General features: G+C 63.5%; 4 protein-coding genes across 6 annotated transcripts; 3 read left to right on the forward strand and 1 right to left on the reverse strand.

Moving 5' to 3' along the window:
• Positions 1-229: 229 nt before the first annotated feature.
• On the reverse strand, positions 230-3,565 carry DRD4 (dopamine receptor D4). Its single transcript, XM_037163041.2, has 4 exons — positions 3,183-3,565; positions 1,828-1,940; positions 1,292-1,731; positions 230-1,189 (listed from the first exon to the last, which is right to left on the reverse strand). The coding sequence occupies exons 1-4, from the start codon at positions 3,468-3,470 to the stop codon at positions 981-983; spliced, it is 1,050 nt and encodes a 349-aa protein (XP_037018936.2). The 5' UTR covers positions 3,471-3,565; the 3' UTR covers positions 230-980.
• A 51-nt stretch (positions 3,566-3,616) lies between these two features.
• On the forward strand, positions 3,617-14,945 carry SCT (secretin). Of its 2 annotated transcripts, XM_037163044.2 has the most exons (6): positions 11,940-12,622; positions 12,720-12,821; positions 12,953-13,045; positions 13,234-14,094; positions 14,408-14,688; positions 14,769-14,945. In XM_037163044.2, the coding sequence occupies exons 1-4, from the start codon at positions 12,543-12,545 to the stop codon at positions 13,349-13,351; spliced, it is 393 nt and encodes a 130-aa protein (XP_037018939.2). In that variant the 5' UTR covers positions 11,940-12,542; the 3' UTR covers positions 13,352-14,094; positions 14,408-14,688; positions 14,769-14,945. The 2 variants fall into 2 exon arrangements, with proteins under 2 accessions (XP_037018940.1, XP_037018939.2); XM_037163045.2 differs by lacking the exons at positions 11,940-12,622; positions 14,408-14,688; positions 14,769-14,945 and adding exons at positions 3,617-3,705; positions 3,882-4,036 and having other exon boundaries at positions 13,280-13,337.
• On the forward strand, positions 14,604-20,546 carry CDHR5 (cadherin related family member 5). The gene is made up of 15 exons (XM_053658174.1): positions 14,604-14,688; positions 14,769-14,944; positions 15,263-15,313; positions 16,288-16,380; positions 16,476-16,577; positions 16,675-16,785; positions 16,884-17,054; positions 17,542-17,632; positions 17,794-17,897; positions 17,999-18,199; positions 18,289-18,402; positions 18,478-18,562; positions 18,658-19,206; positions 19,609-19,763; positions 20,023-20,546. Exons 1-15 carry the CDS (start codon positions 14,607-14,609, stop codon positions 20,464-20,466), a joined length of 2,529 nt encoding a protein of 842 aa, XP_053514149.1. The 5' UTR covers positions 14,604-14,606; the 3' UTR covers positions 20,467-20,546.
• A 578-nt stretch (positions 20,547-21,124) lies between these two features.
• On the forward strand, positions 21,125-24,187 carry IRF7 (interferon regulatory factor 7). Of its 2 annotated transcripts, none has more exons than XM_037163039.2 (10): positions 21,125-21,224; positions 21,447-21,726; positions 21,805-21,967; positions 22,047-22,257; positions 22,506-22,564; positions 22,659-22,875; positions 23,029-23,118; positions 23,196-23,702; positions 23,784-23,902; positions 23,990-24,187. In XM_037163039.2, the coding sequence occupies exons 2-10, from the start codon at positions 21,707-21,709 to the stop codon at positions 24,143-24,145; spliced, it is 1,542 nt and encodes a 513-aa protein (XP_037018934.2). In that variant the 5' UTR covers positions 21,125-21,224; positions 21,447-21,706; the 3' UTR covers positions 24,146-24,187. The 2 variants fall into 2 exon arrangements, with proteins under 2 accessions (XP_037018934.2, XP_037018935.2); XM_037163040.2 differs by having other exon boundaries at positions 22,509-22,564.
• The last annotated feature ends 13 nt before the right edge of the window (positions 24,188-24,200 follow it).

Genomic DNA, 24,200 nt, shown 5'->3' on the forward strand with positions numbered 1-24,200 from the left:
GCAGTCCTCGCCCCAGATGCCCAGGCACTGGAGGTGACCAGCCGCCTCGGCTCGGATCCTACGGGCCTGCGGGGAACTGGGCGTCTTCCTGCCCAGCTGTCACCTGGGGAGCCAGAGCAGCTGGTCCTTCCGGTCTTCAAGCGCTTACCCAGTCCTGGAAGTGACTGGCTCCTTGTGGCCACAACGCAGGGACAGCCTGTGTGTGACCTGGTCCCTTTTGCTCAAGTGACACCTGAGAACTCTGGATCCAGCTGGGACTTGGCCCAGAACCTAGGCATGTACCCCACCTGGGAACCCAACTGGTGATCTGGGGATCCAGTCTTCCGGGGGGTGGGGGGCAGCTTGGGTGGCCCTGCCCTGCCTTGGGCCCTGCCCTGCCTCCTGCGCCCTGGGTGGCGGCTCCCACTGAGGACGGCTGTGTGCTCTGGGAGCGGAGGGGCGTCTGCCTCGGCGGGGTCAGCTCAGCTGTGTTTTCTAGAGACTGGGGGGACCACCACCACTGGTCCTTGGTCTGGGAGGGGCCTGACCACTGATCCCAGCCCCAGTGCCTGCAGGGCGACTTGTCCGTCTCCCGCCAAGAAAGGAGACAGCAGCCGGGGGACAGAGCGGGGACAGCCGAGGGCCCGGGGGCCGGGGGCCTTGCAGCTGGTGCCCAGGAGTGGAAGGGGGCTATGGAGAAGGGTGGGAGCCACTGCGGGGAGCCCCAGAGCTGAGGTGGCCTTCTTGCCTCACCCTGAGCCAGGAGCCAGTTTGTGGGGCCCGGCCTCTGCGCTTCCTCAGAAGGAAGGGGGTAACTGGCCTCATGGGGGTCTGTAGGGGCCTGGGCTCCGCTTGGGCTGAGTCACCCCACCTTGGCGTGACTCCCCGAGCACCCACGCCCACTTGGACCCTTCTGCACGGGTATTTAGAACAGAATCCACTTGAGAGTTTGCACAAAACCGCTCCTCCCCCTGGGAGGGAGGCGGGGGCGGGGCACCGACTCAGCAGCAGTGGCAGCGGCACAGGGCCTTGCGGAAGACGCCGCGGAACTCCGCGTTGAAGGCCGTGTAGATGACCGGGTTCAGGGCACTGTTGAGGTAGCCCAGCCAGGTGACGGCGCTGACCAGCCGCGGGGGGACCGCGCAGGTGGGACACAGCGCTCGCGTGATGTGCACCACGAAGAAGGGTGTCCAGCAGACCAGGAAGACCCCTATGGCAGGGGAGGAGGAGGCGTGAGCCAGGGCCCCGTGCGGCCCGGTGCACCCCGGCTGGGCACTGCCACCCTCTGCTCCGTGGGCGGGCGGGTACCCACCGACCACCACGGGCAGGACCCTCATGGCCTTGCGCTCCCGGCCAGGGATCTCCGGGCGCCTCCTCGGGGCCGGCGGCAGGGGCCGGGCCGGGTCAGCGGTGGTGGGCGGCGGGCCGGGGCCGCTGGGCCGGCGGGGCGCGCGGCAGTGCAGTCTAGTGCGGCGCGCAGCCTGCCAGCGCCGCAGGCCCCGGAACGTGGCCCAGTAGAGCAGCAGCATGAGCGGGCAGGGCACGAAGAAGGAGCACACGGACGAGTAGACCACGTAGTCTCGGTCCTCCAGGCGGCACGCGGCTGGGTCGCGGCCCTGCACGTCGTTGAGGCCGCACAGCACGGGCGCAGCCACCGCAGCCGACAGCAGCCACGTGGCCCCGATGAGCAGCAACTGACGCCCGCCCCGGCCCTGGCGGTTGTAGGTCAGGGGCACCGCCACCGCCACGAACCTGCAGGGAGCGCAGTGAGGGCGGTGGTGCCTGAGGCACAGTGGGTGGGGCTGGGGGCGGGGCCGGACGGCGATGCGCGCAAGGAGGGTGGCCCACCTGTCCACGCTGATGGCGCACAGGTTGAAGATGGAGGCGGTACACAGCATGACGTCCATGGCCATGAGCGCGTCACAGAGGCCGGGGCTCAGCCGCCACACGCCACCCTGGACCTGGGCCATGGGGGCCAGGCAGGACAGCAACGGAGGACTTGAGACTCAAGCCCCCACCCCTGGCCGCCGCAGCTGGGCCCAGGCCAGCAGCCCACCGCCCCACTCCCAGGCACCCTCCTGTCGGAGCTGGGATGGCCTGGGGGGCAGTGGGGGCCTGATGGCCTGAGCACCCTGATCTCTGGTGATGCGGGGTGCAGTGGACCAGGGGTCCCTGCCACCCCCTCCTCCCCAGAGCACAGCTGGGAGCCAGCCCTTCTGCTCAAACTCCATCCCTGCCTGGGGACTTTGGACAGGTGGCTGCACCTCCCTAAAGCGAGGGGAGCAACGGTTCATCCGCTCGTCCTCACCGGGAGGGGAAATGAGATAAGAGTGCACAGGCCTCGGCCCCGTGACCCACACCCGGAGCAGACAGCTGCCCCCTTATAAATCCCCTCCCGCTGATTTGGGACGATTAGGAGCTTACGACCGTCACTGTGACGTCTGTCCGCAGCTCCAGGGCAGAGCACAGAAGGTCATGCGTGTCCTTGTCCTGCCAGCCTCTGTCCCAGCCCCACCCTCAATCACTGTGACCCCTTTGGAAAGACCACACCTCCCCTCCCCCGCAGTTCAGGGCACAGTGTCCCCAACCCAGCGCTAAGCAGCTTTTCTCTACCTCTGGGAAGACAGAGCTGGCACCAAGGAGGACCCACCTGAGCACCAGACTTGACCTGGAGAGGAGGCCACTGGCCCCCGCTCTCCTCGGGGGCTGTGGACCCCACAGCCACCCGTCCCCTCAGCTCTGCTGTCCCCCCCACCTCCCTGCCCTCCCTCTGCCCTCCACTGCCCCCCCCACTGTGGGTTGTGCCTCTGTGCAAATGAGTGCAGGTGCACGATCCTGGTCACACGTGGCTGGGGCCTGGGCAGCCGTGTGTGCGACCTGTGCCCAGGGGAGCCAGCCGGGGTGAGCCCAAATCTGCCTGCCTGTCCGGCTGGCTGCCCTGGGGAGCGGACCCAGCTCAGGGCAGTGGGTAGGTGGAGGGACTGCCAAAGTCACCTCTTTGTGGGGCTCCTGGCTTGAGGGCCAAAGGCATCTCTTGGGTAACATGCTACAGGGAGAGAAGGGAGGGGCAGAAGACGGGCAGACGGATCCGAGATGGGAGTGGGCTGGGCTCAGAGGGGCACCAGGAGCAGTGCCCAGCTCGGGGTTCCTGGGCAGGCAAGGTGCTGGGTCAGCGATGTCTCTGCGGCCAGGGAGGGGCTCACCTCGGAGTAGACGAAGAGCGGCAGGACGAGCAGAGCGAGGAGCAGGTCCGCGGCCGCCAGGCTCACGATGAAGTAGTTGGTGGGAGTCTGTAGGGCGCGCTCAGCCGCCACACTCACGCACACTAGTAAGTTCCCCGCGAGTACCGAGCCAATGAGCAGCACGCCCCCCACCAGTGCCGCCGCAGCCCCCGGCCCCGCCAGCCCCGCCGGTGACCCTGCCCCTCTGTCCACGTCAGGCCCGCACCCCGCCATCAGCACCCCAGCATCCGCGGCGCTGCGATTCCCCATGACGCCCCGGCCCTGTGCGCCCCGGCGGGCGCTCAGCACCGCGGACAGCGCCCAGGTTGCGACCTCAGGAACCCCGCCCCTCGGCACGCCCCAGTCCAGTCTTGGTCCCGCTTGATCCGCCCCAGCTGGACGGGCCCTGGGGCACTCCAGGGTGCACCCTGTATTTGCCCATCTTGGACTTTTGCGCTGAGGGGACCGCCAGGCAGAACAATGCAACAGCCAAATGAGATGCGAGGTGAGCAGGGTGGTTGGTAGGGGCAGCCTGGCTCCGGGTTGGTGGGGGCGTCCCGGGTCTGCACCCAGAGGAAAAGTCACAGAGATGGAAGGTGGGCCGGACCCCAAGGCGCCTGAGCACCCACCGCGGAGGTCCCTGGGCTCCTACATGCGCCCAAGCGGGTCTTCTCCTTCCAGGGACACTCTTGGAGGCACCTGGAGGCATTGACCGGGCCGGTTCTCACTCCACCCTGTTCACGTGGTGTGGGAAGACTTACTGCTCAGGCCGGGCCACAGGCCCTCAGTTCTCAGACACCGCCCCCGTGGGCCCCGGAGGATCCCTGGTGCCTGAGGTGCGAGGTCCACCCTATTGCCTCCTCCTACACCCCTCAGAGCCCACTCCTGCGTGCCCTGGTGCGACCCCATGGCTGAAGACTGCATCCCATTCCAGGAAGCAGCCTCTGCCTGGTGCCCGGGACCACCCTGAGCCACTGCCTGACCCCCCATCCTCCAGGGGGACTGTTGAGTGGTTCAACCCCTGCCCCCGCACACTGTCCACTCCATCATCTTGGAGCCTATGACCCTGACCAAGCATGCGTCCCCCCCCCAGGCTGGGATTGGGACCCTGGAAATGGTGCTGGCCCCTCAGCTTTCCACGGCCTCCCTCAAGGTGACCTGAGCCGGGGCAGAGAGTGCGTATAAGCTCTCCGGCAGCTCAGCGGGCTGGGCGCCGAGAAAAGCAAAGCCCCAGCGGGAACTCTCTCACCCTCGCCCACCACCCTCAGGCTCCCTGAGCCCCTGTGGGTCCCTCATGCACGCAGATGAGGCCGCCCCGTGCAGCTGGCAGGGCTCTGCGGGACCCCGGGCTTGGGCACCACGGGCTCCACCGCACAAGACAGGGACCGCTCCCTCCCTCCACCGTCGGCGGTGGGTTTCGCGGCATCTTGATGCCGGAGTGAGCGCCCAGAGCGAGGTTTGGGCCCGGCTTTCCTTTGCTGGGCAGACTAACCATCTGTCCCCCAAGGGACCCGTCTGTGCCACGTGGGCTTCTGGAGTCGGGCCTGGCACTGTGCATAGCGTCTCTCTCGCCATCGTCACACCTGCGAGGTCTCTGGTGATGGCGCCCTTGGCACCCCTTCCATCGCCGTGTTTGTATGTTGTGCCTTTAACTCTCGGTTGGTCTTGCTAGACGTTCATCAATTGGTGGCTCTTTTCAAAGCAACAGCTTTTGGTTTTATGGATTCTTCTTCTTTTTTTTTTATGGGTTTGTTTTCAGTTTCATTGGTTTTTACTTCTGTCTCCTTTCTTCTGCTCGCTTTGTGCTTCGTAAGCCCTCTTTCTCGCTTCCTTTGTTTATTTTAAGAGAAAGGGGAAGGGCAGTGATCAATTGCTTCCCATACAGGCCCTGACCAGGGACAGAACCTGCAACCCAGGCATGTGCCCGAGGCGAGAGCCAAACCCGCACCATTTCGGTCTCGGGGACGACGCTCCATCCCACTGGGCCACACGGCTCCGGGTCCTTTCCTGGTTTCTTAAGGCTGCTTATTTGAGGCACTTCTTTTCTCACACAAGCTTTCAGGCTACAAATTCCCCTCAGACATGTCCCACGCGTGTCGGTGTTTTCAAGTATGTTCAGGTGGAAATACTCCCCACTTCCCTTGAACCCTCTTCTGTGACTCATGGGTTACTTAGAACAACGCCGTTTAATTTCCAAATGTAGCCCCTCCCATCCCAGAACCCTTGATCTAAACCTCATGCCTATTTGAAAACAAACTCGAGATGAATCGCAGATTTGAATATGAACCTAAAACTATAAAACTTTTGGGAGAAAACCTTTGTGACTAGGACATAAGCAAAGAGATTTTTAGATGTGATACCAAAAAACCTGATTTACAGCCCTGGCTGGTGTGGCTCAGTGGGCCGGCCAGCGAACCATGGGGTCGCCAGTTCGATTCCCAGTCAGGACACATGCCTGGGTTGCCAGCCAGATCCCCAGTAGGGGACACTCAAGAGGCAACCACACATTAATGTCTCTATCCCTCTCTTTCTCCCTTCCTTCCCCTCGCTCTACAAATAAATTAAAAATTTTTTAAAGCATGGTTTACAAATTTAAAAAAAAACCAGATAAACGGGACTTCCTTAAAATTAAAAACTTCCAGCCACAGAATAGAACAAAAAATCCTAGCAAATGAGCTGTATACAAAATGCATAAATGACTTTCAAAATTCAAGAGCAGTGAGCCCTGGCCCGATGGCTCTGTTGGAAGGTCGTTCGGTGAGCCGGAGAGGTTACAGGTTCCACCCCTGGTCAGGGCACATAGCTAGGCTTTGGGTGCAGCCCCCAGTCGGGGGACAGAGGCGAGGCAACTTTCTCTCTCTCTCCCCCCCTTCCCCTCTCTCCAAAATCAATAAACAGAGATTCTTTTGACTTCTGGCCAAGACGGGGGCGTAGGTAGCCACACTGTGCCTCCTCGCACAACCAAAAGGACAACAAATTTAAAAACCAAAACCAACCAGAACTGACAGAAAATCAAACTGTCGACCAAGGAGTTAAAAGAAACACTCACCCAGATGGGCAGCGGGTGGAGAGGGCTCCCGGCCGGGCGGCTGGAGGACCTGAAGAGGCAGCGGGTTGCAGTGCAGACCGGTGGTCCCACATTCCAGAGCGAATAAACCGGGAGGGACACCCGGGGAGCCAGACAGACCCACAACCCAGAGCTCCGGTGGGGAAGTAAAGCCTCAAACCTCCGACAACACCCGCGGGGGTGGAGGCGGCAGCGGGAGAGACTCCCAGCCTCACAACAGGTTTCGTTGGAGAGACCCACAGGGACCCAGAATGTACACAAGCCCACCCGCCTGGGAATCAGCACCAGAAGGGCCCAGTTTGCTTGGGGAGAGCAGGGGAAGTGACTGAAATCCCGTAGAGAGCGGAGCAGGCGCCATTGTTCCCTCTCGGACCCTCCCCACGTACAGCGTCATGACGCAGCCACGTGGGTTGGCCCGCGGTGGTGAACACCTAAGGCTCCGCCCCTTGCTACAATCGCAGACAAAAAGAAAATGGCCCAAATTAATGAACAGATCAAAGCTCAAAAAATGGAACTAAGCGAGGAAGAGACAGCCAACCTACCAGATGCAGAGTTCAGGACACTGGTGATCAGGATGCTCACAGAATTGGTTGAGAATGGTCACAAATTACATGAAAAAATGAAGGCCATGCTAAGTGAAATAAAGGAAAATGTACAGGGAACCAACAGTGAAGGGAAGGAACCTGGGACTCAAATCAACAGTGTGGACCAGAAGGAAGAAGGAAACATTCAACCAGAACAGAATGAAGAAACAAGAATTCAAGAAAATAAGGAGAGGCTTAGGAACCTATGGGACAACTTCAAATGTTCCAACATCCAAATCATAAGTGTGCCAGAAGGAGAAGAGGAAGAGCAAAAAATTGGAAACTTATTTGAACAAATAATAAAGAAGAATTTCCCCAATCTGGCAAAGGAAATAGACTTCCGGGAAATCCAGGAAGCTCAGAGAGTCCCAAAGAAGGTGGACCCAAGAAGGAACACACCAAGACACATCATCATTATATTAGCCAAGATTAAAATGAAGGAGAGAATCCTAGAAGCAGCAAGAGATAAGGGGACAGTCATCTACAAAGGAGTTCCCATCAGACTGTCAGCAGATTTCTCAAAAGAGACCTTGCAGGCAAGAAGGGGCTGGAAAAAGTATTCCAAGTCATGAACGGCAAGGACCTACACCCTAGATGACTCATCCAGGAAAGCTTTCCTTTAGAATGGAAGGACAGATAAAGTGCTTCTCAGATAAGGTCAAGTTCAAGGAGTTCACCGTCACCAAGCCTTTATTATATGAAATGTTAAAGGGACTTATCTAAGAAAAAGAAGATAAAAAAGATGAAGAGCGAAAGGACAGCAAACTCACAGTTATTAAGAACCACACCTAAAACAAAAGCAAACTAAAAGGACAGCTAGATCAGGAGCAGAACCATAGAAATAAAGATCACATGGAGGGTTAGCAACAGAGGAGTGGGAGGAGGAGAAGGGAGGAGAAGGTACAGAAAATAAGTAGCATAGACGCAGGTAGAAAATAGAAAGGGGGGGGGCTAAGAATAGCACAGGAAGTGTAGAAGCCAAAGCACTTGTATGTAGGACCCATGGACATGAACTAAAGGCGGGGAATGAGGGTGGGAGGGGTGTGCAGGGCGGAGGGGAGTGAAGGGGGGAAATGAGACAACTGTAATAGTATAATCAACAAAAACATCTTAAAAAATAAAATAGAATCAATAAACATGTCTTTGGTTGAGGATTAAAAAAGCAACAAACTCAACAGTAATGACATCACGAGAGAGAACTCCAGATCAAAATTCCTTAGGAATCCAGACACGAAACCCTTCAACGAGCCTGAGCCAGCCGTACCCAGCAGCCTTTGTTAAGGGGCGGCAGCCGTGACCAAGCTAGACGGGCAGGGGCTGACCCCGTCCACAAACCCGGCCAGGGGCGTGCGGCACCCGAACGGAGCAGAGGGGAAGCCCATTACCCTGTCTCTGTGGGAGCAGAACAAGCATTTGACAAAATCCAACACTGTCATGTAAAAAAACGCTCGATAATCGAAGACCAGAAAGAGACTCAATGTGGACTCACTTCCTCAACGTGGAGAACACGCAGCCAATGTAACAGGTGGCTGACGTCACACGGGGACGCGATGGGTGCTTCCCTCCAAGGTCAGGGGCAGACGAGGCAGCCCTTTCCGGGCACTACCGTTGGCGTGGCCCTGAAAGTCCTAGTCCCAGCAGGAAAGGCAGGAAAGGCGTCCACAGCTGGAAGGAGAAAGTAAAGCTTGCCGGTGTTCTCATGTGTAGAAAATCTGAAAAGCCAGGAACCCTGTCAGAACTAATAAACAAATTCAGCAAAGTTGCAGAATATCAGTGAAATGTAAAAGTTAGCTACATTCCTGTGCATTAGAAATGAATAATCAAAAAATCAAGTCAAGAAAATCATTCAGCCCTGCCTGGCATGGCTCAGTGGATTGAGTACTGACTGGCCTGCGAACCAAAGGGTCGTTGGTTTGATCCCCAGTCAGGGCACAGGCCTGGGTTTGCAGGCCAGGTCCCCAGTAGGGGGCGCTTGGGAGGCCACCACACATTGATGTTTCTCTCCCTCTCTTTCTACCTCCCTTCCCCTCTTTCTAAAAATAAACAAATAAAATCTTTAAAAGATTTTTTTGGAAAAAAATCATTCACTGCATCAAAAAGAACAAAATAACTTAGGGATGCATTTAACCGAGAAGGTGAAAGACCCGCAGTCTGAAAGCCCCACAGAGCTGCCGGCAGACCGTGAAGAAGACCTGGCCAAGGGCCCAGTGCCCACGGACCCACAGACCGGACAGCTCTTCCTTGCCGCACGGGCTCAGAAGTTGGACGCTCACTGTCAAAGCCCTGACGGCTTGTTTCTTTAATGGCACAGCCAGTCCCACAAGCCGTATGAAATGGTAAGGAACCCACATAACCGAAGCAATCTGGGGAAGGACGAGGCAGAGCTCCTCCAGTGCCAGGAGCGCCACGAGCCCCAGGTCTGTGTCTGGGACCCACGAGACTGCGGCTGGGAGGCTGGGAGGCAGGGCGCCGGTGGTCGCTCCGCGGGCCTCTAAAGCAGGAGGCGGAAACGTTACAAACACTGGTGTGTAGCCTTGTTCATGTCCAGACTCGTCTCCCTGAGCCCACGGCCGTGCCCACCAGGCCCCCACTCTGGAAGGCCCCTCCGAAGCAGTGAAAGCCTCAGCCCCAAGCCCCACAGAGGCCTGTGCCCCCGACCCCGCACCCCCCCAAGCTGGGCACTTCCTCGCTGGGGTTCAATAACTCAGCTTTCCTGATCAACGGGGGCCCTTGGGGGTCTGGTCAGCGGTCAGGGGCCTTCAGCTGACCTGACAGTCCTTATCTCTTCAAGATGTATAGTGTGTCCTTAAAAATGAAATAATACAATTTCCACCATCTGCTCCAAAATCAATTTTGAAAAAAAAACAGAGGAAGTGGATGGGGTAGATAAGCCCGGTCATAAATTGCTGATGCTGAGTTCATGATGCTATTCTGTCCACTCGTGTGTGTTTGAAATTCTCCGCCACACTACACAAGTGATTTTTCTTTCTCTGGTCCTAAGCGGGGTGCCGCTGAGGTCACAACAAGGTCACCAGGCTCATGTCCTGAAAGTGTCCCTGGTGGTCCCTGGCCTCCAGGCGGGCTGTGCAGCGGCAGGAAGGGCACAGTGGTCACTGGGTGCAGAGAAAGGCCCCTCTCCTGTGCCCACCTGCCACAGCCTGATCTAGAACGAAGGGTAGATAAGACTAACTTGAACCGACGTTTAAATCTCCGCTAAAGCGGAAAAGGCGGGGCGCGTATCTGCTTTGCTTACTCCCGGAGTGAAGCAGTGACCTAATCCTCGGCTGTGCGGAGGCTCCACATGCTACGCTGGAGCAATGACGTGTCTTGGCTTCAGAACCTGGGACGCTGAACTGGCGTCTCTGGGACCCTGGACAGAGTGCAGTCTGGTCTCAAGAACTGTTGACAGAGGTGGAACTGTTGACGGCGGCCATCCCGGGCAGCCATGGGAACCGGGCTGTCCTTGTAGTTTGTCTGCCTGCTGATTTAAGGAGTGTCCCCGGGGAGGGGCGGGGAGGGGAGGGCTGCACGGAACCCCGCAGGTCATCTCTTTCCGGGTCCCAGTTGCCCAGTGGGGCCCGGAGGAGCCTGGACGCACCATCGCACTGCCCACGCTTCTGCACGGCCGCGTGTTGGTGAGGACACAGGAAACCTCAGGAGCAGGGACCATGGGTGACAGCCCTTCCGGGTGAGGTGAAGGCAGTCACAGGATCCAAGTGACAGACGCACACAGGACACAACCTCTCCTTGGCCTCAGCCCTCCATCTGTGCCTCTCGGTAGTGACTGCCTGTGACCTCGTGCGGCTGTGACCCAAGCTGCTGGGGGTGGGACCGCAGAGGGGCAGCGGAGGGAGTGCTCTGCGGGGACAGAGCGCCCTGTTGCCCGATGACAGTGGTGCCTGCATCTATCCATCTGCCAAAATTCAGTTTTTACCGTATATGGACTTCACTGTATACTGATTTTTAAGGCCAGTCTTACCACAGGTGAATTGTTTTAAAAATAGGAAGATGTTGCTTGGCTGGTGAGGCTCAGTGGATTGAGTGCTGACCTTCAAACCAAAGGGTCGCTGGTTCGATTCCCAGTCAGGGCACAGGCCTGGGTTGCAGGCGCGTGAGAGGCAACCACACATGATGTTACTCTCCCTCCCTTCCCCTCCCTCTAAAAATAAATCAATAAACTCATTAAAAAAATAAGATGTTCTTTATGAAGCTCTGTCTGTTTACTTGAGTGGAGCTAAGAAGGTCAACCAGTTAAGTACCAGGAACATTCATTCCCATGAATGTGTGGAATCGGTCAGTGGTGTAAAGATTTAGAATTTAATCCGCCAAGTTTGCGCAAGACCCAGTCCCAGCAGCTGTTTAACGATACACGCACATTAAAGCAGCAGGGAGGCTCCACGGCTCACCCTCTGGGATGACTCGTGTCCAGAGCCCAGGGGACACTGGCAGGTGCTGGGGGACCTGGAGCGGCAGGAAGCTCACCTGCTGCGGCTGGGAATGCAGACGGGGCAGCCCCTGAGGAAGACGGCTTGGAGGGTTCTCACGGGACCCAACTCCCTCTCGCCACGGCACCCAGCCATCGTGCCCCCTGGCGTTGACCCAGAGGGGCTGAACGCCAACGTCCATGCCCACACAGAAACCTGCACACGGTGTTCACGGCAGCTTCTTCCTAACCGCAAAACTGGGAAGGGACCAGACGCCCTTCGGGTGACAGATGGACAAGCTGTGGTCCATCCAGACAGTGGACTGTGAATTCAGGGCCGAAAAGAAATGAGCTACCAGGTCATGAAAAGCGTGGAGGAAACATAAATGCATATCCCTGAGTGAGAGGAGCCAACCTGAAAGGCTACGGAGGGTCCGATTCCACCTCCACGACGCTCTGGAAAAGACAAACTGTGGAAACAGTAAAAAGCTCTGCGGTTGCTGACCAGGGGCAGGGCAGGGGGGAGCAGGTGGAGCCCGGAGGGTTCCAGGGCCTGGGACCGCTCCGAGTGAGACGGTATCTGTGCACACGCATCGAGTCACATGTGCCCAAACCCGCAGAACGGACAACAGCCAGAGGGACCCTGGTGTCAGCCGCAGGCTTAGTAATCACGTGCGTTTGGGGTCCATCCGCTGTGCGCAGCGGCGCCGGCCGGAGGTGCAGGGGAGGCCGCGGGCGGGGCTCGGTCGTTCGGGTCAAATTTCCGCCCAAAGCGGCTTTGAAAGAAGTCCGCTGACTGTGTTCAAAACGTCTGCTAAGTTTATTTTAACCCGACCACTAGTTCACGGCTTCATTTTCCCGCTTAGTCCCCTACCGGTTAAGCCCCAGGGACCCAGCTGCCCCTGCCTCCTCCCCGTCCCAGAGCTTCATCGCAGACCGCCCCGCACAGGGCCCGCCGGCCTCGGGTCGCCGCACCGGTGGTCCGGCTGGGACCCCCGCCCGGAGCCCACCTCCGAGGCCTTGCACCCGCGGTTCCCGCGCGCCTCCCTCCCCCAACCGCCCCAGCGCGCCCTGGGGCGCCAAGTCGGCGGGACGACAGATGGGGGGGCGGCCCGACCTTCCCGCCGATCGATGGAGCGCGGCCCTGGCTGCGCCGAGTGGAGGCGCTGCTGACGCCCCCGGCCCGCCCCCCACCCGGGGCGCCGCTATAAGGGCCGCGCGGGGCTGGGGCCACGGCAGCAGCGCTCAGCACCCCCGGCGCGACCACCATGGCCCCCCGGGCCCTGCCGCTGCTGCTGCTGCTGCCGCTGCTGCTCCGGGGCTGCGCCGCGCGCCCCGCGCCCCACAGGTGAGCCGCGCCGCTCCCGCCCAGTCTCCCGGCCCCACGTCCGCCCCCGGCCCCGCCTGGCTCTCAGGCGCCCTCCGCCCCGCCGCCCCCTCCGCAGGGCCCCGCGACACTCGGACGGGATGTTCACCAGCGAGCTCAGTCGCCTGCGGGAGAGCGCGCGGCTGCAGCGGCTGCTCCAGGGCCTGGTGGGGAAGCGCAGGTGAGCGCAGCTGCACCTGCAGTGGGGGCGCTCGGAGGGGACGGTCCGGCATGCGGGTGCCCCTCGCCTCAGCAGTCTCCACCCCCAACTCCTGGACTCATTCTGATTTGGGGCGGGGCGGGGGGGGGCAGCGAGCAGGACACAGAGAACCGCACGTCCTGGTCCCAGTCCCCTGGGAGCCCCGTCTGCCTGCTGTGGTCCAACACGCCGGCCCTGCGAGCCTGGTGAGCAGCCCCCTGCCGTGCCCCCCAGACCCTTCCCCGGGTCCCCTGGGGTCTGCGGGAGGCACCCTGGGCCAGGGCCAGGAACTGGACAGCGGTGGCCCAGGGGCCTGGGGAGTGAAACTGGGCCAGTTGAGGAGGTGGGTGGGTCTCCATCTGGGCCCCAGCCCCTGACCTGCCTCTCTCCACAGGGTGCCTCAGGGGGCCGCCCTAGACCAGGCCTTGTCTCCCTGGCAGCCTCGAGGACTGAGGGCCGAGGTCATGGTTTCAGACCCGGCTGTGCCTGCTGAGACCCCCAGGAGTCCCTGAGGACGCAGCAGCCCCCTCCATGGACCTGGGGAGCCTGGGTGGGGAGGCAGGTGGCATTGCCCCCAGCACCAATAAAGGAAGAATTCAAACCCGGGCCTGATGAGCTCCCTGCATGTGTCGCCCTGGTTCCAGGGAGGCAGCCGGGCACTCGGAGGGAGAGGGGCCGGCCACGGGCAACACCCAGCTGCCCTTTAAACCCGGGAAGCCGGCAGGCGCCTCCCCTTCCCAATCCCTTGTCCCTGGCATCAGGGCCACCTCCCCTGGGCCCCGACCGCACCCCTTGTCACCCACTCAGCAGACAGTCGGGGGTCTGGGGGGGGGCAAGTCTGAGGAGGTGAGGAGGCCCAGGATGGACGGGAGCTTGGGAGGGGACATCCAGGAGCCAGGAGCCCGGCTCCCCGTCCGGGCCGTGTGGTCTCAGACAGCAGGGTTACCAGCTGTGGCCTGGGCCCTGTGGACACCCCAGGGGGTGCCAGGGACTGCAGGGGTCACAGCAGAGGCATGGCAGCAACTTGGGGATGGTGCTCAGCACCCCACCCGACCCACTGGGCAGCCTCTCCTTGGGTGCTGGGCTTGGGCCAGGCTAGGGCAGTTGGGGGCCCACATCGCCTCACGCGTGCACCAGAGCCCTCAGGAGCCCAGGGTCCCCCGAAGCCCCATTGTTGCCGAGGACGTGCCACCTCCACCTTCTGGAGCTGCGGGCAGGTCCCCAGGACGCAAGCAGCCAGTTCTTCCAGACGGGGGTGAGGGGCGTGGGGGGAGCAGGTGGGCGGAGGGGAACCCGGGACCCAAGCCCCAGGTGCTGCCTTCGGAGTTACCCTGAGGCGACTCTGCCAGGAGCAGAGGGGCGACTGGTGTGGGGGCAGCAGGACACACGGAAGCCAGAGGCCGGCCCTCCTAGCCCTCCCTTCCTGGCCCCTTAAGGGCCCCGAGACCCTCTGCACCGCACACCCCCAGGCTCAATTTTCTGAGCCCCCTTCCGCCTCAGGTGTTGGCACCTGAGGGCTGAGCCCATGGGCCCTTGTACTTGACCTGGCTCCCGTCCTGGAACCACAGGCCGGGTGCTTGGCCCGCGGCCCGCGGGAGCCCCCTTGCTGGAGGCCAGTCCGACGTAAACGGTCATAAATCAAGGCGGTGCCGGCAGGGGCGAAGGTCGGCAGGCAGAGGCAGCAGAGGCAGCGCAGGCGGGCTGCTCGGAGGAGGCCCGGAAGACGGTCGGACACCAGGCGGGCTGCGACCCTCCCGACGCCCCGAGATGGGGGCTTGGGCCCTGCTGCTGGGGGCCTGGGCCCTGCTGCTGCCGCTGCTCCCAGACGCTGCCCAGGCGCAGGCCCAGGGTGTGTGGCTGGGGTGGGCGGGTCGGGCAGTCGGAGGGGGCGGGGAGGCACTGACCGCCCCCTCCCCCGCCACTCCGCAGCCTGTTCCGTGAGCGGGAACGTCTTCGAAGTCCAGGAGAACACAAACCTCACCGACGCCCTGGTGAACATCTCCGTCCCCGAGGGCCAGCAGGTGACCCTCGGATCCTCGTCCACCCCCTTCGCCTTCCGGATCCAGGGGACTCAGCTGTTTCTCAATGTGACTCCTGACTACGAGGTGCGGAGGGCGGGCCTGGGGCGGCGCCTGGGAGATAGAGGGGCTGACCCTCCACGGACCCCTGTGGAGAAGGGCCCTGGGCCCCAGGCAGCAACTGACCCCTCTGGGCCCCAAGGCCTGGTCGAGGGCAGGCCTGAGGGGACCGGGGCCCTTGGAGGACAAAGCTGCCTGGGACCCCGACACCCTCTGGACTTGGTGTGGACGCTGGGGCCCCGGTGGGCACGTGCCCCTCCCCCGGCCTCTGTCTCCCTCACCCTGAGCCTGGCCGGTGCTGCAGCCAGCTGGCCGGGGGACCCCTGACACGCGTCCCCCCCACAGGAAAACACAGTGCTGGAGGCGCACCTGGAGTGCAGAAGAGGGGACACTCTGGTGAGCCCGGCCCATGCCGCCCCGGGGGACCCCTCACCCTGTGCTGTCAGAGTCCCTCCCCAGTGACCCCCCCAACACACTTCTCAAGTGTCAAGTGTCGCCCTGAGCTGGCAACACCCACTCGCCCTGAGAGGAGGCCCCACGCCCCCCCCTTCTCCCCCCGTAAGGAGGGCCACTGGCTCTGCCTGAAGCCGGAGCCTCGACATCTGCCCCACACGGGTCTTGGCCACCAGCATCTCCTTTCTGGAACCTTCCAACTGCTCCACTAACTTCGCCCTCAGTCTTGCCCTCACTGGGGGTCTGCCCAGAACTCCCGGCTGCTTTCTCACTCAGAGTCAAAGCCAACTGTGTCACTGGGGGGAGGACTGGGACACCCTTGCGCCCAGTTCCCGGGTGCAGTGCTGCCCCTCGCCCCCACACCTCGGGTCCTGAGGTGTCTTCAATGGCGGGGGGGGGGCCGGGGACAGCAGATGCACAGAAGTGCGGCCGCCCGCCCAACCCGCGCCTCGGCCGGCCGTGAGCCACGCCCCTTTGGTTCCTGAGCCCTCGGCACCCCGGGCAGACAGCACCTTGCCCCTCCCACGAGTCCCAGGGCGGCTCCGAAGATGAGTTCACCTCTCACTCTCGGAAGGTCCCGGTGGTCACACCTGACAAAGGGGGCTCTTGGTGCCCCAGAGTCACATACCGGGTCACGGCCGCCCACCAGGGCGGGCAGGGCTCTGGGCTGGCATCTCCCCGAGTCTCTCCACCCGGGGCCCCTTTCCCTCCTCTTTTCCTGAGGTTCACGCGGCCAGACGGGGGCTCGTCGGGCACTGTCCTCGCCTGCAGGTCCCGGGCCGGCCCTCAGCAGGCGCTGTTCCTCTCCAATGTCCTGCGGCCGCTTTGCCCCCCCTTGGTCCTGCAACTGAGCGGGGCCACCAGAGCGGCACCGGGGGGGCCGTGGGGAGGAGGCTGACCACCCCCCGTCCCCCCAGGTGACCCAGCAGATGGTGCTGGTCATCGTGCTGGATGTCAATGACAACCCACCCAAGTTCCCCTTTGAGGTCTTGGTGGAGGCGGTGTCGGAGGTGCGTGGGGGAGGTGCAGAGGGCTGGGGGCCCGACCCCGCGATGGGTCTCTGGGGTCGGGCGTGTGGCCAGACCAACCCCCCTCTGTCCCCCAGGACACGAAAGTGAACACCACTGTCATCCCTGAGTCCACGCTGGAGGCCGAAGACCTGGACAAAGACGACATCTTGTTCTACACCCTCCAGGAAGTGACCCCGGTCAGCAACCCCATCCCCTGCCCCACCCCGACCCCCACTCGGGGCGCCCCGTCCTCTCCGCACTCCCCCAGGCCTCAGCTCCGCCCCATCTCTCCAGGGTGCCGGTGACTTATTCTCCTTGGTGGGTGTGAACCTCCCCGCTCTGCGGCTGGACCGGCCACTGGACTTCGACAGGCATCGGAACATGACCTTCCGGCTGCTGGTGCGGGTGAGCGGGCCACAGCCCCCGAGCCGAGCCCGGGCCCCTCGAGTCCCTGCCGCAGTTGCCCCGACTCCAGGCTGACGGTCAGGGCCCTGGGGTCACAGGACACTCGGGAGGAGGACGCAGTGCCAAGCCACACGGCCACAGCCACCCTGGTCCTGGAGGTGCAGCCGGCCGACCTGCGGCCCCCCTGGTTCCTGCCTTGTGTCTACGAAGACTCTCAGTTCTGCCTCTCAGCCCAGTACCGAGGGGCTGTCCCCACAGGCTACAGACTGGTACTGGGGTCTTTTCGGAGGAGGGCCAAGTCCGGAGCCAGGGTCAGGGCAGGGGGAGGCTCATGGTGGGCACAGAGGGTGGGGCCGGGATTTTTAAAGGCGTGAGTGCTGCTCTGCAGACCGATCTCACCAACCCTGTGCTCCTGAGTGGGGGGCAGACGCCCCCGGGATTCGTGAGGAGGGCGGCTGGGGTGGGCTAAGGCACCCCCGGGGGCTTCCTGTCCCTCCTCCTGCCATGAGGGACATTCCAACACCTGCACCAGAGCGTGGCTTTACCCGTGAGCTGCCCCGTCCCCGGTGGTGCCACCTTCCGAGACATTCAGTGTTCAGAACAGTCCAGTGTCCTTGGACAAAGCGACTCATCCCAGTGGGTCCAGAGGGGAGTCCGGCCGGACAGCAGGCCTGCCGGGCGCTCAGGCCACCCAAGAGGGGCCGAGTCGGGGCCTCGCGTCAGTCCGCAGACTCCCTCTTCTCCGGGTCCCCACAGCCGTCCCCCCTCATCCTGCGGCCTGGGCCCATCTATGCCGTGGACGGGGACCGGGGCATCAACCAGCGAATCATCTACAGCCTCGTGAGAGGTGAGTGGGGGCCAACCCAGCCCCTCCTGCATGACCCCCAGGCCACCCCCACCATGGGCAAGGAGACCCCAGGGGACCTGCCACTCGGGCAGAGCCAGCTGGGACCCTGGACCTCCTGCCTCTGGGGGGGTCAGGGCCAAACCCTCCTGCCACCCTCCCAGGACAGGGGAACGAGGACGGCACTTTTGCCATCAGTGCTGACTCGGGCAACCTCACCATGACCAAGAGCATCTCCAGTCCCCAGATCTACCTTTTGCTGGTCAAGGTGTGTCCCCTGGCCAGGTCTCCAAGGACCCTTCCTAAGCCTCAGGCTGCAGGGTTCTCCCTTCAAGGACCCACTGGTCACAGCTGCCTCCCTCCCACCAGGGCGAGCAGGAGGACCAGGCCCGCTACTCAGTGACCCAGGTCACCGTGGAGGCCCGTAACGCCTCCGGGAACCTGCCCCACTTCCCTCAGGACCTGTACCGCGGCACTGTGGCTCTGGGCTCTGGTGTGGGCGTGGCGGTCAAGGATGCAGCTGCCCCCTCCCAGCCTCTGAGGGTCTGGGCCGAAGACCCAGACTTCCCAGTAGGCACCGCCTGGCCCCCCGCCTGGGGTAGGTTGGGGGTCACAGGGGCAGTCTGGGCCTGGGGCCCACTGGGGCTGTCTCTGTGTAGGACCTGAACTCAGCCATCACGTACCGCATCACCAACAACTCCAACTTCCGAATGAATGGGGAGGAAGTGCTGACGACCACCAAGCTGGTGCAGGCTGGGGTCTTCTATGCAGAGGTGGGGACAGGCAGGATCTCCCAGGGGCGGGGCTTAAAAAGGGACCTAAGAGGGACAAGCCTCATCCCGTCCCAGGTGGAGGCCACCAACACAGTGACATCAGGCACAGAGGCTACAGTCCTGGAGATCGAAGTCACCGAGCTGCAGCCCACCACCACGGGTGAGCCTCCTGCGCCTGGGCAAGCCTCAGGGAGGGCTTTCTGTCTCGGGCGCACCGGGGACGGAGGCGAGCCCTGCTGCGTCCCTGGTCTCTAGGCACCCCCAGCGCCCCAACACCTACAGATGCTGGAAGAACAACCCGGCCCGAGAGCAGCTCCACTTCGGAAGCCTCCAGGCCCCCCGGGCCGTCCCAGGGACCCTCCACGACCGTCTCTGGGGGGACCGCTGGCCCACGCCCCCCCACGAGCGGCTCCACTTCAGAAGCCCCCAAGCCCCCCGGGCCGTCCCAGGGACCCTCCACGACCGTCTCTGGGGGGACCGCTGGCCCACGCCCCCCCACGAGCAGCTCCACTTCAGAAGCCCCCAAGCCCCCCGGGCCTTCCCAGGGACCCTCCACGACCGTCTCTGGGGGGACCGCTGGCCCACGCCCCCCCACGAGCGGCTCCACTTCAGAAGCCCCCAAGCCCCCTGGGCCGTCCCAGGGACCCTCCACGACCGTCTCTGGGGGAACTGCTGGCCCACGCCCCGCCACGGGCACAACCCTGAGGCCACCCACCTCGTCCACGCCTGGGGGACCCTCCACTGAGAGAACCTCCCCCTCATCAACCTCACCCAGTGGGGGCTCAACACTGACCCGAAACCCAGGTACGTCTCCGATGGCACCCCGTGGGCCCAGAGGACCCCCTCACCCTGGGGCAGCACCCCACTGGCCTTGAAGCCGTCCTCCTGCTCTTTGACACATGACAGTGGGTGGCCTTGGAGTCACGGCGGAGGAGGGTCCCCGCTGACTATGAAGTCTGGGGGCGGTGCCCTGGTCTGGGGGAGACAGGTCCTGGGGGGCCCAATGTGGTAAATCAGGAGTGTGTGGAGGGTGGGCCAGAGGCCAGATTTGGGGTGCAGTGAAGCCCACAGTTCCCAGACCGCCCTCGCCTCCCATCCAGTGGTGTCAGACACCTGCCCCACCCGGTCCGTCCCCCTCCCTCCCTGCAATGTCCTGGAGTCACAGAAGCACTGGGACTGGAGGAGGTATTGGCGGGGTCCCTCCAGGTGGCAGCCATGTGGAGCAGCGCTTCTCTGTGACGGACATGGCGGCCCTGGGTGGGGTGCTGGGCGCGCTGCTGCTTCTGGCGGTCATCGCGCTGGTGGTCCTGATCCACAAGCACTACGGGCCATGTGGATGGTGCTGCTCCAGCAAAGCGGTGGTGAGGCCTTGGCCACGGGGACGGGGTGGGGGAGGGACGGAGGTGAAGGGGCAGAGGTGGGATGTAAGGGCGAGGGCAGTGGTGGCAAGGGGGTGGGGCAGAGGCAGCAGGTTGGAGGCCTGGAACCAGCCGGGGCTGGAGGGCAGGGGTGAGGAGGGCCTGGGGGAGGGTGGGGACAGAGAGCAGCAGAGGGCTGGGGGCTATCACTGTCCAAGCTCGGAGGTCCCTGGGGACACCTTGGCTCCCTGCCCCTCCGCAGGAGTCCCAGGGCTTTGACAACAAGGCCTTCTTTGCGGACCCCAGTGAGGCCAGCTGGGCGCCCGCCCCCAGCACCCTGGCCAAGGCCCCGGCTGAGGTCTCACCCGAGCCTCCGAAGCTGGAGCCGCCCGCGCCCCTGTTGCCCACGTTGCCCGCCCCTGAGTCCCCCAGCTCCATCCCCGAGTCCCCCGCAGCAGCCCAGGACGGGGACGAGGGCGGACCCGCGGGCGTGCGGTCCATCCTGACCAAGGAGCGACGGCCGGAAGGCGGCTACAAGGCCGTGTGGTTCGGTGAGAACAATGGGGCGGAAGCCGACGTGGTGGTGCTGAACGCGCCCACCTCGGACGTGGACCGGGCCAGCGTCTCGGGCAGCGAGGGCAGCGGCGACGAAGGCGACGGAGCCTCGGTCCTGGACGAAGCCCCCTTCCCGTCCACCTACATCTAGCGCCCCCCAGCGGAGCAGGATCCCAGCGGCCGCGCTGCCCCCGCCCCGCCCCGCGCTGAGCTGAATAAAGTGACGGTTCCGAATCTCGAATCTCCCAGACGTCGGGGGCTGCACTCGAGTCAGGGTGGGCGGGGCGCTCTCTCCACTGGGCGCCGGGGCACCGATTCCCGTAAACCACCTGCCGCAGGGCTTCCCGAGCCGGCGCCAGCTGGCTGCAGGAGGTTCCTCTCCCGGGGCAACCAGGGCGGAGGAGGGCGCCTGCCCTGGGGCCCCCTCTCGACCTGTCGCGGACATTCTCGGAGCTCCTGAGCCTCCCCCACTGGGAGCCACGCTCTAGAGTATGGGGTCGGGTCCTTCTGTGGGCACAGCCTGCGTCCCTGTGGGGTCCGGGGAGGGCAGGAAACATCCAGCCGCCCGGACAGTGGCCTGTGGAAAGGGGTGGGACGCCGCCCAGTGTGACGGGAGTCGGGAGCAGTGATCAGGCCGTAGGCGGGGGACCAGCCGCACCTGCCGCCCCTCCGCGACGCCCCCCGCCACCACTGACCCCAGCCGTGCACACCCCCACCCGAGAGCCGGGACGCGCCCCCCCGCAGCCGCCCAGCTCCGAGCACCGCAGCACGTGACACCCTCCGCCGCCCTTCGGCTCAGCCCCGCCCCCGCCCCGCCCCCGCCCCGCCCCCTGTCGGCGCAGCATAAAAACGCTGGTTCCCGGCTTCTCTGCGAAACCAAACTTCCCGCGCCGGCGGCTCCGGTCCCAGGTACGCAGGACCCCTGCCCACGCGCAGCCAGAGAGGGAGCTCCTGGTTCAAGCCGGAGGCGAGGGTCGCTGGCACGGGCGGTGGGGTGTGGGTGGTCGGGACGGGGATGCGCTAGCCTCGCGGGGGATGGAGGGTTAGGTTTCGTTTTCCCGCGACTGGCGGCTTCGCGGTTTCACTTTCCCGGCGCCAGGCCCTCCAGCGGCTTCCCATTCTGTCTTGCAGGGCCCGACCTGCGCACCCCTCAGGCCGGGACTCTGGCTCAACACCTGTGACTTCACGTGTGCATCCCGCCACATCTGTACTCACACCCACTGCCACCTTTGCCAAGAAATCCACACCTGGCAACGTCGTGGCTGTAAGCCCTCAACTCGCATCTGTGACCCCAACGCCTGTAACAACTGGGCCACACTGTGACACCTGGCTGCGCTTCTGTGGCGGCCCCAGAGCTACTCCCACCCGGACCGTGGGACCAGCTGACTACCATGGCCGCAGACCCTGAGAGGTGAGAGCCGGTTGCCTGCCTGCGCCGGGCCGGCCCGCTGTGACCGGTGCACTGACCCATTTGCTGCTCCATCCGCAGGGGGGCCCCGCGCGTGCTCTTTGCTGATTGGCTTCTTGGTGAGGTCAGCAGCGGCCGCTATGAAGGGCTGCGGTGGCTGGACACAGCCCGCACGTTCTTCCGCGTGCCCTGGAAGCACTTTGCGCGCAAGGACCTGGGCGAGGCAGATTCTCGTATCTTCAAGGTGGGACCCAGTCAGCCCAGGGTGGGAGGGTCAGCTGGGCCAATGCCCCCAGGCCCACACCCTCCGTTTCCCTCCCCAGGCCTGGGCCGTGGCCCGTGGCAGGTGGCCGCCCAGCAGAGGAGCAGGAGACCCTCCAGCTGCTGCCGAGGGCCCGCTCCGGGCCAGCTGGAAAACCAACTTCCGCTGTGCCCTGGACAGCACGAAGCGTTTCGTGATGCTGCAAGACAACTCGGGAGACCCCACCGACCCGCACAAGGTGTTTGCCCTCCGATCCGCCCAGGGCCGAAGAGGTGAGCAGCTGGGAAGCTGAAGGGCAGGGCAGACGGGCGGCGCTGTGCAGGGCGCTGGGGTGTCCTGCTTTCCAGGGGAATCTACTGGGCTCCATGGTTCTAGAAACTTGTGCAGGAAAGGATGGTACCAGGTGGGAGGAGCGTGCTGGGGAGGGAGCTGTTGGGACCTGTTGGGACTAGGGGAGGGGGACATGGGCCAGCTTGGTGTCTCAGGTTCCCTTGCTGCCCCCATCCCACTTCTTCCTCAGAAGGTCCAGACACCAACCAGAGGGAGGACAAGGCCCTTGAAGATGCCCCATCCAGGAGGGTAAGGCTGCTCTGCCCTCCCCACTCCTGGGTGGGAGCTGCCCCCCCCTCGCTGGGCTGGGGGCTGCTTATACTGGCACCGTCTGCCCCTGCAGGATGGGCTGCCTGGGCCGTGCCTGGCAGGAGGTGCCACTGAGAGTCTGGGGCCCAGACCAGCCAGGCTAAGCCCCGTGCCCTGCACCCCATGCCCACTCCCGGGCCCGGTGGACCACTCGGAGGACCTCCTGCTTCAGGCCCTCCAGCAGAGCTGCCTGGAGGACCAGCTGATGGAAGCTGTGCAGCGGGTAGACCCAGGCCCTCCAGAGGTTTCTGGTGAGGGGCTGTGTTGGATAGGGGTGCTCTGCCCTGGAGGGGTCTGTGCAAGGGGAGGGGAAGGCAGAATGGCGGAGCCCCAGGGGGCTGCGCCCAGCAGGGCGGGTGCTGGCCAGGCGGAGACAGTGCAGTGATTCTGGTCCTTGTTCTCAGGTCCAGAGCTCCCTACTGAGGAGATGTACTTTCCGTGGGCTGTGGAGGTGGCCCCCAGCCCCAGGTCACAGCTCCAGGCCCAGATGACAGGTGAGGGAGCCGGGGATTCGTGGAGGCGGGGGCGTTTGGGGGACCAGGTGCCAGCTCAGGCCTTCCTCCCACCACAGGCCCAGCCCCAGAGACCTGGCAGCTCCCTCTGGAGGCGGAGCCATGCACTGCACCCACCCTGAGCACCTGCACCCAGATGGGGGGGCCCCCCTGCCCGGCACTCCAGCCTCACGCAGATCATGGCCTGGGGGCCCTGCACGTGACCATCCTGTACAAGGGCCGGACAGTGCTGCAGCAGGTGGTCGGGCGCCCGAGCTGCGTGTTCCTGTACGGGCCCCCGGGCCCCTCGGCTCAGGCCTTGGCGCCGCAGCTGGTGGCCTTCCCCAGCCCAGCGGAGCTCCCGGACCAGAAGCAGCTGCAGTACACGGAGAAGCTGCTGCAGCACGTGGCCCCGGGCCTGCAGCTCGAGCTGCGGGGGTCTGAGCTGTGGGCCCGGCGTGGGGGCAAGTGTAAGGTCTACTGGGAGGTGGGCAGCCCCCTGGGCTCCGACAGCCCCTCCAGCCCCGCGCGCCTGCTGCAGAGGAACTGCGACACCCCCATCTTCGACTTCGGCACCTTCTTCAAAGGTCAGTGATGCCCCCCACCCTGGGGCGGACGTCCTCCCCACACGGCCCGGCCCCGCCCCTCACCAGAGCCACATCCTGCAGAGCTGGTGGAATTCCGGGATCGCCGGCGCCAGGGATCCCCACACTACACCATCTACCTGGGCTTTGGACAGGACCTGTCGACCGGGAGGCCCAAGGAGAGGAGCCTGGTCCTGGTGAAGGTGAGGCGCAGGGCCCCAGGCCGGGGAGGCCGGCTGCCCCAGTCCAGCCCGGCTCACTGTGCGCCACCCCTCCCCCCCCGCCCGCAGCTGGAGCCCTGGCTGTGCCGCATGTACCTGGAGGGCGCCCAACGCGAAGGTGCGTCTTCCCTGGACAGCAGCAGCCTCACTCTCTGCCTGTCCAGCTTCAACAGCCTGTTCGAGGACCTGGAGCACTACCTGATGGAGGTGGAGCAGGCAGCCTAGGCCGGGCCCCTCCCCGGTGCAATAAAGAGAACCAAGAACTGGTGCTGGCCTCCTG

Source organism: Artibeus jamaicensis, unplaced genomic scaffold, assembly GCF_021234435.1.
Source record: "Artibeus jamaicensis isolate MK-2021 breed Jamaican fruit bat unplaced genomic scaffold, CSHL_Jam_final scaffold_537, whole genome shotgun sequence".
Lineage (NCBI taxonomy): Eukaryota > Metazoa > Chordata > Mammalia > Chiroptera > Phyllostomidae > Artibeus > Artibeus jamaicensis.